We start from the raw sequence: 19114 nt of genomic DNA on the forward strand, positions 1-19114 counted from the left end.
TATCACTCATCTTTCTTTCCCTATCAGCATGACTTTTGTCAGCAGGTGAACTGATTGACTCCTTGTCAGGGGCGTCCCTAGGGTTGGTGTCACCTTAGAGACCTTAGATTGTGAGCTCAATGAGGGCAAAGGCTGATGTAAAGTGCTGCAGAGGAAGATATGGCGCTCAGCACATAGATACTCCACAAATCAGTAAAAGGAATAGGGGGGGGGGATTTTTAGGAAATTGGGAACATGTCTTATAAGGTAAATAATATACTTCAACATGAATTAGCAAGAGACCATGATAAGCACCATAAGCACACAAGTGGTAAATATATAAAGTCCATAAAAAGTCTCTGTATACTGGCGTGGTTAGTGGCTGCCGTCCTATAGAGCAAGGCCAACTCTGTATGCAAAGATGGAAAGAAGGAACAGGAGGCACCAAAACTAAGTGCAGATTACACAAGAACAAAGATAAATATGATTTCATCTGTATAAGATCACTCTCTCCCATCCTGGGAGCCCAAGTGACAGCTGAAGCCTTGGGTGTAGTAGAGGGAATCTCCCTTGGGTATATAGATAGGCTGGAGGTGATCAACGGCGTCTGTAACCAGGAGATGGCCGCACGACCAACATGGAACACCACGGAAGAAGTGGCGTCACCGGAAGCAGCAGGGTCAATAGGTAGTCTCGGGAACACTGAACAGGCTATGCACTCTGAGAAGGTATCATTCTTTTAAAATTCAAGATATGTGTTTTAATTCACTTTGGATATTCTCAGTGTAGTGATATTCTTTCAACACAAGATGGCGAGGTGGAGACTACTTGGTATGCAATTAGTGCACCATATAAGGCGAAGGATTGAAGTCCCCTCCCAGTTCTGACGAAGTCTGCGGTGATTGGCGGACGAAACGCGTCAACGTATTGACGTCCCTACGCTCGGCGTCTTCACTGGGTGCGGCGCCCACGAGGCGGGAAGGAACGGCGGTGTCACAGCTCCCTGCTAGGAAGGCCCAAGACCCTCTGAGAACTACCACTGGGCTACTATTACAGCGGTTCGCAAAACGGCAATCCCTCAGGGAAACATATCTTCCACCGGTGGCAAGTTATTTAAAGCTTACGGCTGTTGAGATTTATAGAGTCTATGTGGTGGCAATAGGGCATGTTTTATGGGCCTAATTTACCCTGTATACTCGGGGAATTTTTTGGAAACCCTCTTTGGAGGATAATCTACATGTATATATATATATACGCTATCCTATTCAGGCATTTTTTGCTGTGACATAGCCACATCCTTATAAAACCGCAATAACCTTCTCAAACTGAGCAATTTTTGGAAACCCTGTATTGGGTATATTAAACTTAGGTACCTACGGCCTGCTATATGCTACATACACATTATATATGTGTTTGGAATCCACGCACTGTGACTACCTGGCTCCTCACCCCCATATGCATCTTTGAAAAAGCATCAAGGACCTGATCCTAATTCAAGTTGACAGGAGTCCTCTTGATCTTTATTGATGGTAATATATCCACATTTTGTGTGTGTTTTGTTTTCGGGGTCACTTGATGCCTATGATCTATATATTCATCATTTTTCTCTATATATATCCTCAGAATCATTTGGTACTGTGGACCTTGTTTTACTTGGGGTGGCTATCCAGGAAGTCCCTACATTTGAGAAGCGGGCATGATAGTCTCATTATTGAGAAGGTAATAGTAGTATCCATTGACTAATGTGGAGGGAGGCCTGGTGATTTTTGGATGTGAATTGGTTTTCATATTCCTATACATACATTATGTATTTTTGTGTTCCAGCTCTTACATTCCAGGAGGTCCCTGACATTAATGGGGAACACATCTGTTGAACACATGGTTTACTCGAATTTAAGTGGGAAACCCACGGAAATCCAGGATAACTATCGCATCATTACACAACTCTGCCTTATATGGTGCTCTATTTGCTAAGATGACCCTAAATTGAAGACGCTAAGTGTTTTTTAACATGATTTTATTTTTTTCACATGTACACCGTGCTTATGTTTAACCTCCCTATGATCTATGTGATCAAATAAAGTATTGTTAAAAATTCTTTTGAATTCATATTACTCCGCGTGGATCATCTAGTAACCTGCTTTTTTAGGTAGGGGTGTTCTTGTCACACTACCATATTGTTTAGTATGTAGTTTTTGGGTTTTTGTATCCACACTTATACAAGTGAGTCGGAGATATGCTAATGACACCGGTAATTTGTGTCATTTTTGGTGGCCTGTTTTTGCCTTATTGTTGTGATATACTTCCTCAAAGGTTCTTATAACCTGTTCTGCCACCTTGGAGGTTGGTACTCAGTCTTAAACATTTGCATGGTATACATTGATTGCTGGATTATTGATATTTTTTGATTATATCTATACGATAGTTTGTATTTTTCCTCCCCTTTGCGGAAGGGAAAATACGTAAGGAGGTAATGGCCTATCAGATCAATGAGGAGATGGATGCGGAAATTAGATCTGCATTTACTAAGAATTTAGACCCCCAAGTAGAGGGAAATGAGGGGGACATCAAGACCAGGTTCAAGCTACATAAGAAATTAACTACTAAATATCTGAATAGAAAGTGGGATATTACATCCCTTGAATCATATATAGAGAGAGGGATTGTTCCCAGGGGACTAAGAGAAAGGGTAATTCCAGCAGAACATCTTCACACCCCTAGATTCCTGGAAAGGTGGAAAGAGGTCTGTATAAAACATGGCATAGAGATTATGCGACTAATTGTGGAAGAAGAGAAGGTTCAATTGAATGAACTCTCTAACGAAATAAATGAGAGCGCGAAATTACTTGATCCTCTGAAGAATGATCCTGAGTTTGATAAACACAATGACTTCCTTAGGAAGGAGATAGAAAAAATACAAAAAAATCTGAAATTCACGAAACAACAAAAATTTAGAAGAGATTTAGAGGATTGGGAGAAAGGTGAGATATTCGATCTAACAAATAGTAGAGGAAGGAGTCGATCAAAACGTAAAAAACATTTTTTTAGGAATAATAGAGGATATTCATCAATGAGTGAGGATGATGATGAAAGTAATAAGAGATCTGTCAGTTTTTTAGAGGAAAAAACAGATGGCGAGAACCATGGAATACTAAAACAAACAAACAAACAAATGAATGGGACAAAGGAAGAAAGAAGCACCTCAGTTGCCCTAAAACCATCCAATCAAAATCGAACCAGAAGCCACAAGAGATAAAGATTAACCAAGAGGGGGGAACTAATGATCTTAAGGTAATAAATCTTTCCAATTTTGTATTGAAAAAAAGACACTATGATTTACTGCGAAAAGGTTTAACCTTTTCTCCTACGGATAAAATGGACCTGTTTGAGGTCTATAGAGACCTAAATTTGTTTTTGAGAAAGATCCTTTTAAGAATTCCATATCTATCCAGAGAAGAACAAAATCCCTGGGACCTGAATTCAGAGAGGGAACAAGAGGCATTAAGAGATCTCATTAGTCTTATTGAGGAGACCCCCACAGATAGTGAAATTGGGGAGGGGGATGTTTCTAACAAATGGAAAAGACACACTAGACTTAAAACTCCTTCTAGAAGAATGCCTAATATCAGGGAAAACAAATGGCTAAGTACTTTTCTAGATCTAGTACATGATGACCTTGGAAAAATAGATTGGACAATGAGGAACGCTGATAACCTCACTAGAGGTGAAAGGATAGCACTTAGGGAACTTAAAAATGCTAAAAACATTGTGATTAAAAAGAGTGATAAAGGGGGAATGTAGTACTACTAGAGAGTGTGGAATATGAGAAGGAGGTGCTTCGACAGCTGAAGAGTCTGGATACATATCGTAAACTACATAACAATCCGTTCCCAAAACTTGTGGTTGATTTAAATAAAAAAGTGGGACTGGCACGTGAAGCAAACTTATTAACCAAACGGGAATGCGATATGTTGTTAGTTGATACATATAATATTCCCACCTTCTATGTAATCCCAAAAATACATAAAAATCCCTCTCAACCACCGGGACGCCCTATAGTATCTGCTATTGGTGGCCCCCTGGAACCAATAGGCAAATTTGTAGACGACTTAATCAAGGATCTGGTCTTGGAACTCAGATCCTATGTAAGGGACACGGGAGATGTACTTAAAAAGATTGTAAATGTAAAAGTACCAAAAGGCGCACTCCTGGTGGGTATCGATGTGGAATCATTGTATACCTCCATCCCACATGTATGGGGACAGAAAGCGGTGGCCCATTTTCTGGAGACATACTTTCCCGAAATGGAGGCTCAAAATGAATTCATATTGGATCTGCTGGAGTTTATGCTGACCCATAACTGTTTTCAGTTCCTGGGTTCCTTCTATCAGCAAATATGTGGCACCTCCATGGGAGCACCCTGGGCTCTGGCATTCGCATGTTTACATCTAGGTCTGTGGGAAGAGGAGTTAGTATATCCCTCCACTTCCTATAAACAATACGCAATAACTTGGTTGCGATACATTGATGATGTGCTGATGGTCTGGGATGGAGGTATCGATGAGCTTAAAAGATTTATGGAATTTTTGAACAAGAATGATAGAAATATCAAACTTACTTACACAGTGGATAGAGAGGTGATAACCTTTTTGGATTTGTCAATCTCTGTCCACGGAAATGAATTGGTCACCAAAACATTTAGAAAGGAAACAGCGGCCAATACACTTCTACATGCTAACAGCTATCACCCAAGGAGTTTAAAACAGGGAATTCCTATTGGTCAGTTTCAGAGAATAAAAAGAAACTGTACAGAAGATTTAGAGTATAGACATGAATCTATCCAACTCTATAAGAGGTTCAGAGAGAGGGGCTATTCACATAGAACCCTAAGAAGAGCAAAAAGAAGAGCCCTCAGTAAAACAAGAGAGGAACTCATTAATAAACCAAAATCAAAGGTAATTGCGAACACTGTAAATCAACCGGTAAGATTTATAACTAAATTTGGACAACAATGGGGTGAAGTCAAGAAGGCCCTGGACTCCCATTGGCATCTACTAACCCAAAATCCGCAGATAGCGAGATTGGTAGGTGAGAGCCCCCACATGGTAGCAAAACGAACTCGGAATCTAAATGATATACTAGTACAATCAGAATTTCAGAGAGCACCACAAAGAAACTGGCTAACTAGGAGGACTGGGGTATATGGTATGTTTCCATGTGGCCACTGTCAGATTTGTCCATTTGTACATAAGTCCAATCAGTTCTTCAATAATGATAACTCTAGGATATTTCAAATACGAAGCTTTATTAACTGCTCTAGTAGTAAAATGATATACAGTTGCAAGAAAAAGTATGTGAACCCCTTGGGATTACGTGGAGTTTTGCATGAATTGGGCATAAAATGTGCTCTGAACGTCATCTAAGTCACAACAATAGAAGAACACAGTCTGCTGAACATAATACTACACAAACATTAGATGTTGCCATGGTTTAACTGCACATAACATGTAAACATTCACAGTGCAGGGAGGAAAAAGTATGTGAACCTTTGGACTTAATAACTGGTTGACCCTCCTTTGGCAGCAATAACCTCAACCAAACGTTTCCTGTAGTTGCAGATCAGACCTGCACAACGATCTGGAGTAATTTTGGACTACTCTTCTTCACAAAACTGTTTCAGTGTAGCAATATTCTTGGGATGTCTGGTGTGAATCGCTCTCTTAAGGTCATGCCACAGCATTTCAATCGGGTTGAGGTCAGGACTCTGACTGGGCCACTCCAGAAGGCGTATTCTGTGCTGTTGCAGCCATTGTTTTGTTGAATTACTTGTATGCTTTGGGTCATTGTCCTGTTGTATCACCCATCCTCTGAGGAGCTTCAGTTGGCGGACAGATGGTCGTACGTTTTCCTGCAGAATGTCTTGATAAACTCTGGAATTCATTTTCCCTCAATGACAACAATCCGTCCAGGCCCTGAGGCAGCAAAGCAGCCCCAAACCATGATGCTCCCTCCACCATGTTTTACAGTGGGGATGAGGTTTTGATGTTGGTGTGCTGTGCCTTTTTTTCTCCACACATAGTGTTGTGTGTTCTTCCCAAACAACTCAATCTTGGTTTCATCTGTCCACAGTATATTTTGCCAGTAGTGCTGTGGAACATCCAGGTGCTCTTTTGCAAACTTCAAACGTGCTGCAATATTCTTTTTGGACAGCAATGGCTTCCTCCGTGGTGTCCTCTCATGTACTCCATTCTTGTTTAATGTTTTCCTTATTGTAGATGTGTCAACAAAAATATTAGCATGTGCCAGAGATTTCTGTAGGTCTTTAGCTGACACTCTGGGATTCTTCTTTACCTCATGCAGCATTCTGCGCTGTGCTCTTGCAGTCATTTGTACAGGACGACCGCGCCTAGGGAGAGTAGCAACAGTGCTAAACTTTCTCCATTTGTAGACAGTCTGTCTTACCGTGGACACATGAACATCAAGGCTTTTGGAGATACTTTTGTAACCCTTTCCAGCTTCATGCAAGTCAACTATTCTTGATCGTAGGTCTTCTGAGAGCTCTTTTCTGCGAGGCATGGTTCACATCAGACAGTGCTTCTTGAAACCAATAAACCCAAAACAGGTGTGTGTTTTTTAAGGGCAGGACAGCTGTCAGCAACACATCCAATATCATCACACTGATTGGAGTCAAGGTTGGCTCACTCCTGGCTCCAATTAGCTCTGGGAGAAGTCATTAAGCTAGGGCTTCACATACTTTTTCCTCCCTGCACTGTGAATGTTTACATGTTATGTGCAATTAAACCATGGCAACATCTTATGTTTGTGTAGTATTATGTTCAGCAGACTGTGTTCTTCTATTGTTGTGACTTAGATGACGTTCAGTGCACATTTTATGCCCAATTCATGCACAACTCCACGTAATCCCAAGGGGTTCACATACTTTTTCTTGCAACTGTACATGATAGAATGTCCATGTAAAAAGATATATATAGGTAAAACAAAAAGAAGCCTCAGGACTAGGATTGGCGAACATCTGAGAGATATTAGAAATGAAAATAGGAATGCAAGAAAGGGAGAAAAAGAGAACCCACTAGCACAACACTTTAAAGAAGTACACGGAGGCAAAACAGATGGTCTAAAAGTGAAAGGGATCTTCCTGCTGAATATCTCGGCTCGTCGGGGTGACTTTGACAAAGTCCTCCTACAAAAAGAAAAATTTTGGATTTATACCCTGGGGGCACTTGTCCCATCTGGACTAAATACAGAACTCAACTTTGGGGTGTTTTTGAAATAAATTCCCCTGAACTTTCCATATACCCTGAGCTATAATCTATATTGGGATAACATATATATGAATTAAATATGGACCTCTGTGGACAAAATATGAATCTAACTATGCAATCTTCTCTATTCCTTTTGGGTGGTGAGCATGATAATAATAGGACTGATATTTGAGATGCTGATGGCTGGACCTGGTCTTGATGTTTCCTAGTGTGAACAAGAAATATGTTTATAATAATCCCCTCTTTATTATCCTCTTAGAGGATGATTTGATCTATAGCAATTAGGCTCCTCTTGTATATCCAGCAATCATTCTTTTAAAATTCAAGATATGTGTTTTAATTCACTTTGGATATTCTCAGTGTAGTGATATTCTTTCAACACAAGATGGCGAGGTGGAGACTACTTGGTATGCAATTAATGCACCATATAAGGCGAAGGATTGAAGTCCCCTCCCAGTTCTGACAAAGTCTGCGGTGATTGGCGGACGAAACGCGTCAACGTATTGACGTCCCTACGCTCGGCGTCTTCACTGGGTGCGGCGCCCACGAGGCGGGAAGGAACGGCGGTGTCACAGCTCCCTGCTAGGAAGGCCCAAGACCCTCTGAGAACTACCACTGGGCTACTATTACAGCGGTTCGCAAAACGGCAATCCCTCAGGGAAACATATCTTCCACCGGTGGCAAGTTATTTAAAGCTTACGGCTGTTGAGATTTATAGAGTCTATGTGGTGGCAATAGAGCATGTTTTATGGGCCTAATTTACCCTGTATACTCGGGGAATTTTTTGGAAACCCTCTTTGGAGGATAATCTACATGTATATATATATATACGCTATCCTATTCAGGCATTTTTTGCTGTGACATAGCCACATCCTTATAAAACCGCAATAACCTTCTCAAACTGAGCAATTTTTGGAAACCCTGTATTGGGTATATTAAACTTAGGTACCTACGGCCTGCTATATGCTACATACACATTATATATGTGTTTGGAATCCACGCACTGTGACTACCTGGCTCCTCACCCCCATATGCATCTTTGAAAAGCATCAAGGACCTGATCCTAATTCAAGTTGACAGGAGTCCTCTTGATCTTTATTGATGGTAATATATCCACATTTTGTGTGTGTTTTGTTTTCGGGGTCACTTGATGCCTATGATCTATATATTCATCATTTTTCTCTATATATATCCTCAGAATCATTTGGTACTGTGGACCTTGTTTTACTTGGGGTGGCTATCCAGGAAGTCCCTACATTTGAGAAGCGGGCATGATAGTCTCATTATTGAGAAGGTAATAGTAGTATCCATTGACTAATGTGGAGGGAGGCCTGGTGATTTTTGGATGTGAATTGGTTTTCATATTCCTATACATACATTATGTATTTTTGTGTTCCAGCTCTTACATTCCAGGAGGTCCCTGACATATATGGGGAACACATCTGTTGAACACATGGTTTACTCGAATTTAAGTGGGAAACCCACGGAAATCCAGGATAACTATTGCATCATTACACAACTCTGCCTTATATGGTGCTCTACTTGCTAAGATGACCCTAAATTGAAGACGCTAAGTGTTTTTTAACATGATTTTATTTTTTTCACATGTACACCGTGCTTATGTTTAACCTCCCTATGATCTATGTGATCAAATAAAGTATTGTTAAAAATTCTTTTGAATTCATATTACTCCGCGTGGATCATCTAGTAACCTGCTTTTTTAGGTAGGGGTGTTCTTGTCACACTACAATATTGTTTAGTATGCGCTCTGAGCCCCTAGCACCTTCTATAGGCCTCTAGAACAGTGGTTCTCAACCTTCCTAATGCCGCGACCCTTTAATACAGTTCCTTATGTTGTGGTGACCCCCCCAACCATAAAATTATTTACCCAGTAATTATAATTCATGAAGTGTTGTTTTACCTCCAATACTGCCGCTTTCCACACAGTAGCTGCTTTTAACACAGTAGCTGCTTTTAACACAGTAGCTGCTCTCAACACAGTAGCTGCTCTCAACACAGTAGCTGCTTTTAACACAGGAGTTGCTTTTAACATAGTAGCTGCTTTCAACACAGTAGTTGCTTTTAACACGGTAGCTGCTTTCAACACAGTAGCTGCTCTCAACACAGTAGCTGCTTTTAACACAGTAGTTGCTTTTAACACAGTAGTTGCTTTTAACACAGTAGTTGCTTTTAACACAGTAGCTGCTTTCAACACAGTAGTTGCTTTTAACACAGTAGCTGCTTTCTACACAGTATTTGCTTTTAACACAGTAGTTGCTTTTAACACAGTAGTTGCTTTCAACACAGTAGCTGCTTTTAACACAGTAGCTGCTTTCAACACAGCAGCTGCTTTCTACACAGTAGCTGCTCTTTACACATCGGAAATATGTGTTTTCCGATGGTCTTAGGCGACCCCTGTAAAGGGGTCGTTTGACCCCCAAAGGGGTCGTGACCCACAGGTTGAGAACCACTGCTCTAGAAGGAGCTAAAGGCACCGAGTGCATAGTGTTCTTGTGAGTGTTTTTATACCTATCCATTAAACATGACAACAATAATCTGCACTTAGTTTTGGCGCCTTCTGTTTCTTCTTTCCTCCATCTATGTAAAGTGCTGCAGACACTTGTGGAGCTATATAAATACCTGTGATAAACAATACAATAACCATCACTGATAACATGTCAAAATAAATAGAAGTATGTGTACTGAGATAACCAATTGATTCAAATAACATTTGATAGATGATTGACAATACCTGACCTCTTCATATTCACTGCATGATGCCTAGTAGCCTACCTTACACCATTCCTAAATTTAGCCTAGGATTTCTCCTAGGACAGAACTTTCCAAAAGTGAATGGAAACTTCCAAACATTGTCACAAAAGGAAGATTTAACACGTATGTTTTTAATTCTGGAAAACATGGGAATCCTGCAATATTGGAGAGAACTTGGTTTAAGATGAATATCCATGACTAACTTGATTGGTCATTGCTTGTTATATGGAACCTGAGCACATGTTCCTATAAATGGGAAGCATCACTGTTGGAACAGGTCATTTGAATCCCCTATGTATATAGGACTACTGTACAAAGGATCTCTGCTCCATACTACGATCACAGTACAAAGTGCAGTACATGTGGACCTTATCCAGGACTGTGAACACGTAGGTGGTTGAAAATTCTGGTGCGGTAAAAATCTGATATGGGAAAAGTCTGCTGCTGGAAAATTGAGGTGCAGGAATATTCTGGTCCTAATATTTAAATGGTGGAGTCCTCAAGCTATAAGAGGCTAACAAGTGAAGTACTTGTCAACTACCCTACCCTACCCTACCGTGGGCTCCATTCACAAAAGCAATTCACATGTGGTATATAGGTGTCCGGACACATTTTGCATGCGATCCTGAATCTGTCAATTCACTATACCATTTTGTGGTATTAACAAAAAAATGCTAAGTAAATACCGTATGAACAGGCGTTAAACTCAACTCACAGAAGGAAATAAATAACTAAATGTGGTAATTAAGTAGTGGTCCAGGCAATATTTAAAAAATTTAAAAATATAATGCGCAATTTTGAGTTGTTTCTGCCTTTTTGGATCAGTTCTCTCAATAGTAATGCATAGAAACCTAAATACACAATCCATTGGCGTTGATATATTTAAAAAATAACGAAATGATTTTTTTTTAGTTTTGGATAGACTGGTGGAGGATTAGAACCTGTCAGGTTTTTATTGCTGTCTGTGTCCCAGTTAGGGAGATTCACCCTATTTGTCCTGTTTACCATTATCATTGAAAGTGCAATGAAAAGAAGAGAAAATCCCAAATTTGGGGTTGTCCCCAGAAAAGTAATAGAAGACAAATCTTTCAATGGGGACACAGATGGCAAAACAATTCTAAATAAACTGAAAGGGGTTATAATCCTCCCTTACTCTATCCAAAATGAAAAAAAAAAAGTTTAAAACTTTAACCACTTTCCTGCTGCCCTATAGCAGAAAAACTGCTACAGTGTGGTAGGGATGCGCAAAATCACATATATATACACACTAAACAGGCTGAAATGCTGTAATACCGACACTCAGTGGCTGAACGTCTCCTTGCCATGGGAACTCTGCTATACTGAAGTTTCTATCTGCCAAACCCAGCTCTGATGAAGAAGGGAGCACCCTTTGAAATGCGTTAGCTTGTATTTCCCCCCCCCCCTTTGGATTTACCTGTAACCCTGTGTGGATTATGGTTTACTTATGCCTGTTTTATCATTACTTTTGTGAGTATATTTCCTAAATAAAATTATTCACTATTTATTGAGGTAATGCACAAGGTTTGTGCGATCTTTCTTTCATCTCCTTTTACAGCAGAAAAACTGCTACAGGGTGGCAGGAGTGTGCAAAATCACATATATATACGTGATTTTGCATGTCCGGGTAGGGGGCGTGCACGTGTTGTGCACGCACCCTACCTGCGCTGCCATTGGCGGCCTCATCTGTCGATCACCGAGGTCCCAGACAGTTATTCCCCACCGGCACCTGGTGATGGTCATATATCACCGATGGGGGAGAGACCTGTATGTAAATAATACAGATCTCTCCCCTGTCAGATCGTGCACACTGCTTTGTATTGCTCTGCATTGCAAAGTTACCCTTTGATCTCCCCAAGATGTTAACCCCTTGTTGCCCATCCACCACAATGCTCCGGTTATTAGGAAATCCTCTCATATCCAATCAGCACATGTGAATAGAAAACATACTCGCCATTGTGCAATATCATCCAGCTAGTTTATTGGTAACAAAACCCCCCTTAAAACTGCACTTAAACCCCCCTTAAAAAACAAGCAAACATTGATTAGGAGCCACAGCCCGCCCTCAACCAAGATAGCGATGGTACAACCACGTGGTCCGGACACATGGGATAGCGTGCATGATGACATCACCGATAGCCACAGCCTAACGTGTTTCGTCAGATGACTTCTTCTGAGGGAGTCTCCATCGCCATCTTGGTTGAGGGTGGGCATCTTGGTTGAGGTTTAGTCAATAAACTAGCTGGATGATATTGCACAATGGCGAGTATGTTTTCTATTCACATGTGCTAATTGGATATGAGAGGATTTCCTAATAACCGGAGCATTGTGGTGGATTGCTGGATATATAAAGATATGGTGGTTTATCACCAGCACATGGTGAGTGTGCATTTTGATGGGGTGTTTTGAGCACTGCATGCCATGTTGGTGAAGGAGGATCTCATAATCCCATTATTTCATTTATGAAAGGATCATTCATGGACTTTTTTTGAATGGACTTATTTATTTATTTTTGATATTTATTTATGTGCACATATGTGGCGGTGGATATATTTATCTATTTATTTATTAAACAGCTAATCTCAACAAATACCGCTCTCTCTGCTTCTGCTCTCACTATTTCTCTCAAAATGACTAAAATAGTTAATTTTTGTACTGTTTTTCAGTGCATTCTGGGCATTTTGGAAGGTCTCCTGAGGTTATCGTTTAAAAATGCTTCTAAACGCATATGCTCATAAACGCGCATAACTGCTGTATGCAAACGTGGCTAAACACCCGTTTTTTAACCTCCATTTTCCAGCAGTTAGCTTCCATCGTTCAGAAGTGTTTCCAAACATCCCGTGTACATGGAGCAGGGTCAGACTGACCATTCGAGCACTTGGGCACTGTCTGAGGGCCCAGGGTCAGTAGGGGGCCCCATGAGATGCCCCAGGTACCTTTCATTGGCTTTTTCATAGGCTTTTTTGGGTGTGGGCGAGGACACGGGGGCCCCATAATCCCCTATTGCCCGGGGCCCCATGAGTTGTCAGTCCGCCCCTGACATGGAGCCTTAGTTGTTTTTGATACACCAAGTCACGACTTATTGTCCGCAAAGGAAGCGGTTATAATCGGTGCGATTCTGGCTCCATCAGAGTTGCACCGATTTTGAAAGTATTTCATTCAATACTTTTTGCAATTTCAGGTGCGACCTGCATAGACATCCGTGAATGAAGTTACACAGATATCTTCCAAGTCACACCTGAAGTTGCACTGACTTCCGACTTTGAAATTATGCGAATTTAGGTGAATATGCACAATTTCAAAGTCGAATTTGGTGAGACCGAAAACTGAAAGCAGCTTCCCTTTGACTGGTAGACCAGTCACCTTTTTTCTTTTGTATTATACATATGCTGCAGGGACCGCACTGACTTGGTGAGTTGGCATACTTCTACGGTTTAAAACATTTTACCTCTTTATTAGCAATAAAAACTGGCAGGGGTTCTAATTCTTCTCCACTGTCCCTGGGTTATGAACAAGATAGGGTATGTAGGTTTGTTCCTAAGTCCCCAGTCACACTGGATGTGAATTGGCATATTGACAGTATGGACTGTCACCTTATATATGAAATTTACTTATGAAAATTCACTTGAAAGTCACTATTTTTATGTATTTTACTCATGATATATATTTATTACCACTGTATTTTTTTATCTACTATCACTTAATGTCACGTGTTTAGTATTGAACATTTGCCTTTGTTCACACGGCCCTTGTGAGGGTCAGCCAGGTGTTTACTTATTTCTGTATTTGTCTTTTGTGTTACTTTAATGCAGTTTTTCATCTTCTTATTAGGATTGTGTATATAGCAGGCCATTAATGAACCATGCATAAAATAAAAAATAGTGAATTTTCATAAGTAAATGAGAAAAAATGCGAAAAACGAAAAATGCGGATTTTATCTGCGGTATTTTGTCTCAAGCGATATCAAGCCAGATGGATACAAGCAGTCCCCGAGTTATGAATATTCAAGTTACTATTTACTCACTATATATTTATTTGAAGTGGTGGAACACTGTTTGGTGCTTGCTGCTCTTAAGTGTAGTATTTATTTACCTTTTTGGCAGCGCATGAGATCCTTTCCATTGTCTCATCCTAGTTTATTTTAGTAGTGTATTTTGTGAATGCCCCAAAAAACGTTTTGAAATACTCTATTTTAGCGCAAATTTTAAAGAACAAAATACCGCTTTGTGAATGGAGCCCAGTGTTTGTTTATTCCAATGTAATTTGACCTTTATATTTATTATAATTTATAGTTTCCTTTTTACATTTTACGTTACTATGCACAGCTGCACCAGATTCTGTTTGCACCAGTTTTAGGAAATCTCCCCCATTGCCTGTGTTGCTGTATATGGGCCCTAAATAGCCCAGAAAGGTCAAAAAAGCTAGCCATACACTGTGCAAATTCCATCCTATTTCTGATAAACCAGACAAAACTCGCTTTGTGGAGGTGCCTTATTGTCCCTCTCCTATTTGACATCCTTTTAATGAAAATGTTGAAGGAGCCAGCCAAACAGTAGCTGCATCCAATCAGATTAACCGCTGTTTGGAGGCTCTGACAGCTGAGGGTGGCAGCTGTCAGAATTCAGTAGCACAGCAGTAGGGAATAGTCCATCTGCACTGTTTAGATGGATAGAGGAATCTGTTAGAAGTTTTAATGGAATCTACCAGTGTATGGCCACCCTAATGCTTGAGGTGTAGTCAATTTACGGTTAATCTGATCCAAAGCAAGACTTTCCCTATCCTTCCCTATCCAGTGATGATGACACAGCCAATATAGATCACACACCAGTCAGGGTGCCTAAAGGTAAATTCAGTTTTTACTGAAGTGTAATATACAATCACTATACAGTGGATCTTCCTGAAGATGCCTGGTAGGCGAAACATGTAGAGGCAGAATTGCATCCAGCCACTTCCGGTTTATGGAACGCACGCCGATTTACCTGTCGAGTGGTGCTAGCATCCTGAGCTGAATGTATTTGTGCCGAGGATTGGGCAGTGCAAATTTGGTTGATTTTATTAATTTGTTTAATAAACTATATTGAAGCCAGACACAAGCAGGAGGCTATCGCTTTTATAAAAGATGAACAGTGGCTGCCTACATAATGTTCTCTGTACCAGCTGCCTGTAAAAAAAAATATGTTGTAGTAATTTAACCTGCATTTCCATTTCCTTTAACCCTGGAGTAAATGCAAATATAGGGGTTGATTTACTAAAGGCAAATAGGCTGTGCATTTTGCAAGTTCAGTTGCACTCATTTTCGCCAGATGTAGATACAATCCAAAGACAGCCAAACAAAACCAGCGCTCAAATCCTCATGCAGACCAAAGACAATTCTGAATGCCAAACGAAGAGGTGCTGCCCTTCAAAGATCGGGGAATCTAAACACTGGTGAACAAAAGCAGACAAGGGCGCACTCTCATTGTGCATTACCATGGTACACCATGTATTTATTGTATAGACAAATAGATATATACTCACAAACCAAAGGAAATAAAAAGCAAATGATGTAGTCCACAAAGACAGTCAATAATATATATAGGCTTGGGACCAGCAGGCATACATTTTAGCTCTGAGGAAGGGGGTTTGTCTCCTGAAACGCGTCAGCTTATCCCTATACAGCATTATTGACTGTCTTTGCGGACTACATCATTTGCTTTTTATTTCCTTTGGTTTGTGAGTATATATCTGTTTGTCTACACAATAAATACGTGGTGTACCACGGTAATGCACGATGAGAGTGCGCTCTTGTCTGCTTTTGTTCATCATTTTTGCCAGCTCTTAGTAAATGTGGTAAAGCTCTGCTGATTTCCAACATCCAATCATGTGCAGTTAAAAATGCTGATTTTAAAAAAAAATTTCCATGCACTGGATTGTGTTTTTTTTTACAAAGTGAAGCTTCACGACATTCACTAAGCTCTGGGAAAAATGAGTGTAAGTGCACTTGCAAAGTGCGCAGTCTATTTGCCTTTAGTACATCAACCTCATAGTAATAAAATTAATGGAACATTAACAAAAAATAAAAAAACATGCTTACAGTTGCTATGCTTTTTTTAAACATAGAGCTTGAATTCAGATTACAGGTATCCTCTGTAATAAGAGGTTGATTTTTGGTACTTTCTTAAAGGGAAACTGTACTGAAGAAACTGTGTAGGCTGCCATTGCCAACCTCCTGCTAAAAGAAGGATAGGTGCAATTCTTTTTTGAGTCTTTGTCCTAAAGCAAGTATGCAGATCTAAAAAATTTCACCTGCAGTATGATGTTCTTGTTTAACCTCCCTGGCGGTATGATTATTTCCGATTTTTGGTGCTGAAAGCGGTACCATTTTTTTGCATGGAAATATGTAGTTTTTTATTGTAGGCTGTAATTTTTAGGAATAACTCACTGAAATCTGTCCGAACAAGAGTCTAGTAAACATCCCGGGTATGATCAAACTTGAAACATGAAATCATAAATTATAATTTAATTAATAATCATAAAAAATAATATAATAATAATAATACATTTAATTCAATAATATAATCAAACCAAAAACACTGAAATTTGAAATACAGAGGCAAATTCGCACATCGCTGAGCAAAGTCGCAAAATCGTTTTCAGTGTATGATGACGAATTTCCCCACGAATCATTATCACTCAATTCTGCAAGTAGTTCTGATTTACTATCGCTGTTCTCTAGCTGGCCTAAAACCGCTTTTGACATAAAGGGATGTTTTTTGGACGCCATGGACTTTTCTAAGTTTCCAGGCAGAAAGAACAGTCAAAATGTAGGCAGGGCACAGGACAAAGCAGTAGGGACAAAATATATGTGAAATGCACTGAAACAGCAATGTTTTACTATATAATAATAATATATAATAATTAAAAAAAAAATGACTTTTTAAAATTTCAAATATAATATGTGTCCCCTGCAGCGTCCCCGGCAATCTCCTCCGGCCGATGCCGGCATCCGGCTTCTGTGTTCCGGTCCCTGTGACGTCGGGACGTACGGGCGGGAAATTTGAAATTTTTAAAAAATGCCATTTTTGCTGTCATTGCTGTTTCAGTGCATTTCACATACATTTTGTCCCCACTGCTTTGTCCTGTGCCCTGCCTGCATTTTGAATGTTCTTTCTGCCTGGAAACTTAGAAAAGTCCATGGCGTCCAAAAAGCGTCCCTTTACGTCAAAAGCGGTTTTAGAACAGCGATAGTAAATTAGAACCACTTGCAGAATTGAGTGATAATGATTTGTGGGGAAATTCGTAATCAGACACTAAAAATGATTTTGCAACTTTGCTCAGTGATGTGCGAATTTGCCTCTGTATTTAAAATTTCAGTGTTTTTGGTTTGATTATATTATTGAATTAAATGTATTATTATTATTTTATTATTATTTTTTATGATTATTTATTAAATTATAATTTATGATTTTGTGTTTCAAATTTTATCCTACCCGGGATGTTTAATAGACTCTTGTTCGTACAGATTTCAGTGAGTTATTCCTAAAAATTACAGCCTACAATAAAAAACTACATATTTCCATGCAAAAAAATGGTACCGCTTTCAGCACAAAAAATCGGAAAGAATCACACCGCCGAGGAGGTTAAAAAAGTCCCTGACCCTTTCCAAAAAACGCACTGGGTGAAAACGCGATGTTCATCTGTCCCATAGGAAATCATGTTAAATGGACTGTAGTGCATTTCTGCAAAATGCAGCGAAAACCCTTAGGTGTGAACTTAGACTTAGAAAATCAAGCCCACAGTGATCCGAAGAACTGAACATTTTTAAAACACACTCTTGCTATGCTTTTTTTAATTTTATTAAGCATTGTTATGATATGCTGAAACTTACCGGTTGTCTCTCTGCAGCAGTTCCACCTCTTCGTGGCCGTCATTGCTGGTGTTGGAACCCCTGGCTGTCACACTGCAGCAGCCCATCCTAGGACATCGGTGTCATTACAACCTACTGAGCAGTACAGCTCCTAGCAGCCAGCCAGAGATGTGGGGAGCTGGGATGGCCTCCCACATCCTTCCTCCTACAGATCAGGACTGGAGCTGGATACAGACAATATGCTAGAAAAATTCACAAACCGGCAGTGTGAAATAGAGAGAGCTTCCTGTTAGATTCAAGCTTGTTTCTTTTTCCTGTAGAATGAGATGACCTGAGGGGGGGGAGGGAGGGAGGCTCTGCAAGTTTCTCAATTTCACAGAAAGAAAAGAGCTTAAAGGCCGGGTGAGAGAAGGAGAAAAGGCTGACAAAGGAAAAAGTGAAAGGACGTTAACCCTTATTATACTAGTCTAAGATGCTGGGCCTTAATTACAAGTGACAGTTGCTGTCACTGTCCCCTATAGTAGAGCATTGCAAAGAAGGGAACAAGTTCCAGCAAAGGGAGGCATTCCGGTGAACTTTATAATATATGGACTTGGCATGCAGAAAACCTTCAGTGACATCAGGACAAGAGTGACACGTAGGAAATACTCTTACAAGTCCAATTCTGTCCAGGACAAGGTATTCCCTGCCCTTTTTTTCAATATGGGAGGGGAGATATATTACTGCACACATGTAATCACATTACAGATGACAAATCAACCGGAACATTCTACCTAACAGGAACAAGATGACGAAGAGTTCTGAGATCAGTAAACTGAAAACACGGGCTGTTGAAAGAAAGAATTCTAATTATAAATGATCAAAGTTATAAGGGCTATGGGGGTATAAGATGTATAGGAGATGTGTTTGCCATGTGTTCACCTTGACTTGAATGGAGCTGGGGTTCACCTTGACTTGTACAGAGCAGGAGTTCACCTTGACTTGTACAGAGCAGGAGTTCACTTTGACTTGTATAGAGCTGGGGTTCACCTTGACTTGTATAGAACTGGGGTTCACCTTGACTTGTACAGAGCAGGAGTTCACCTTGACTTGTACAGAGCAGGAGTTCACTTTGACTGGTATAGAGCTGGGGTTCACCTTGACTTGTATAGAGCTGGGGTTCACCTTCACTTGTATAGAGCTGGGGTTCACCTTGATTTGTATAGAGCAGGAGTTC

At 40.2% G+C, this 19114-nt stretch overlaps 1 protein-coding gene across 1 annotated transcript in view; it reads right to left on the minus strand.

Annotated features, from left to right (window-relative positions):
• Positions 1-18397, minus strand: part of LOC149469920 (putative pleckstrin homology domain-containing family N member 1) — a 102927-nt gene extending 84530 nt beyond the window's left edge. Inside the window, exon 1 of the mRNA XM_089668380.1 lies at positions 17920-18397. Within this exon, the coding sequence (XP_089524506.1) occupies positions 17920-18005 (86 nt within the window). The 5' untranslated portion in view covers positions 18006-18397. The remainder of the gene's footprint in view (positions 1-17919) is intronic.
• Between the last annotated feature and the right edge of the window lie 717 nt (positions 18398-19114).

This window comes from Staurois parvus, unplaced genomic scaffold (genome assembly GCF_062004578.1).
Source record: "Staurois parvus isolate SC_StPar_1 unplaced genomic scaffold, SC_StPar_1.0 ptg000057l, whole genome shotgun sequence".
Taxonomy (NCBI): Eukaryota; Metazoa; Chordata; class Amphibia; order Anura; family Ranidae; genus Staurois; species Staurois parvus.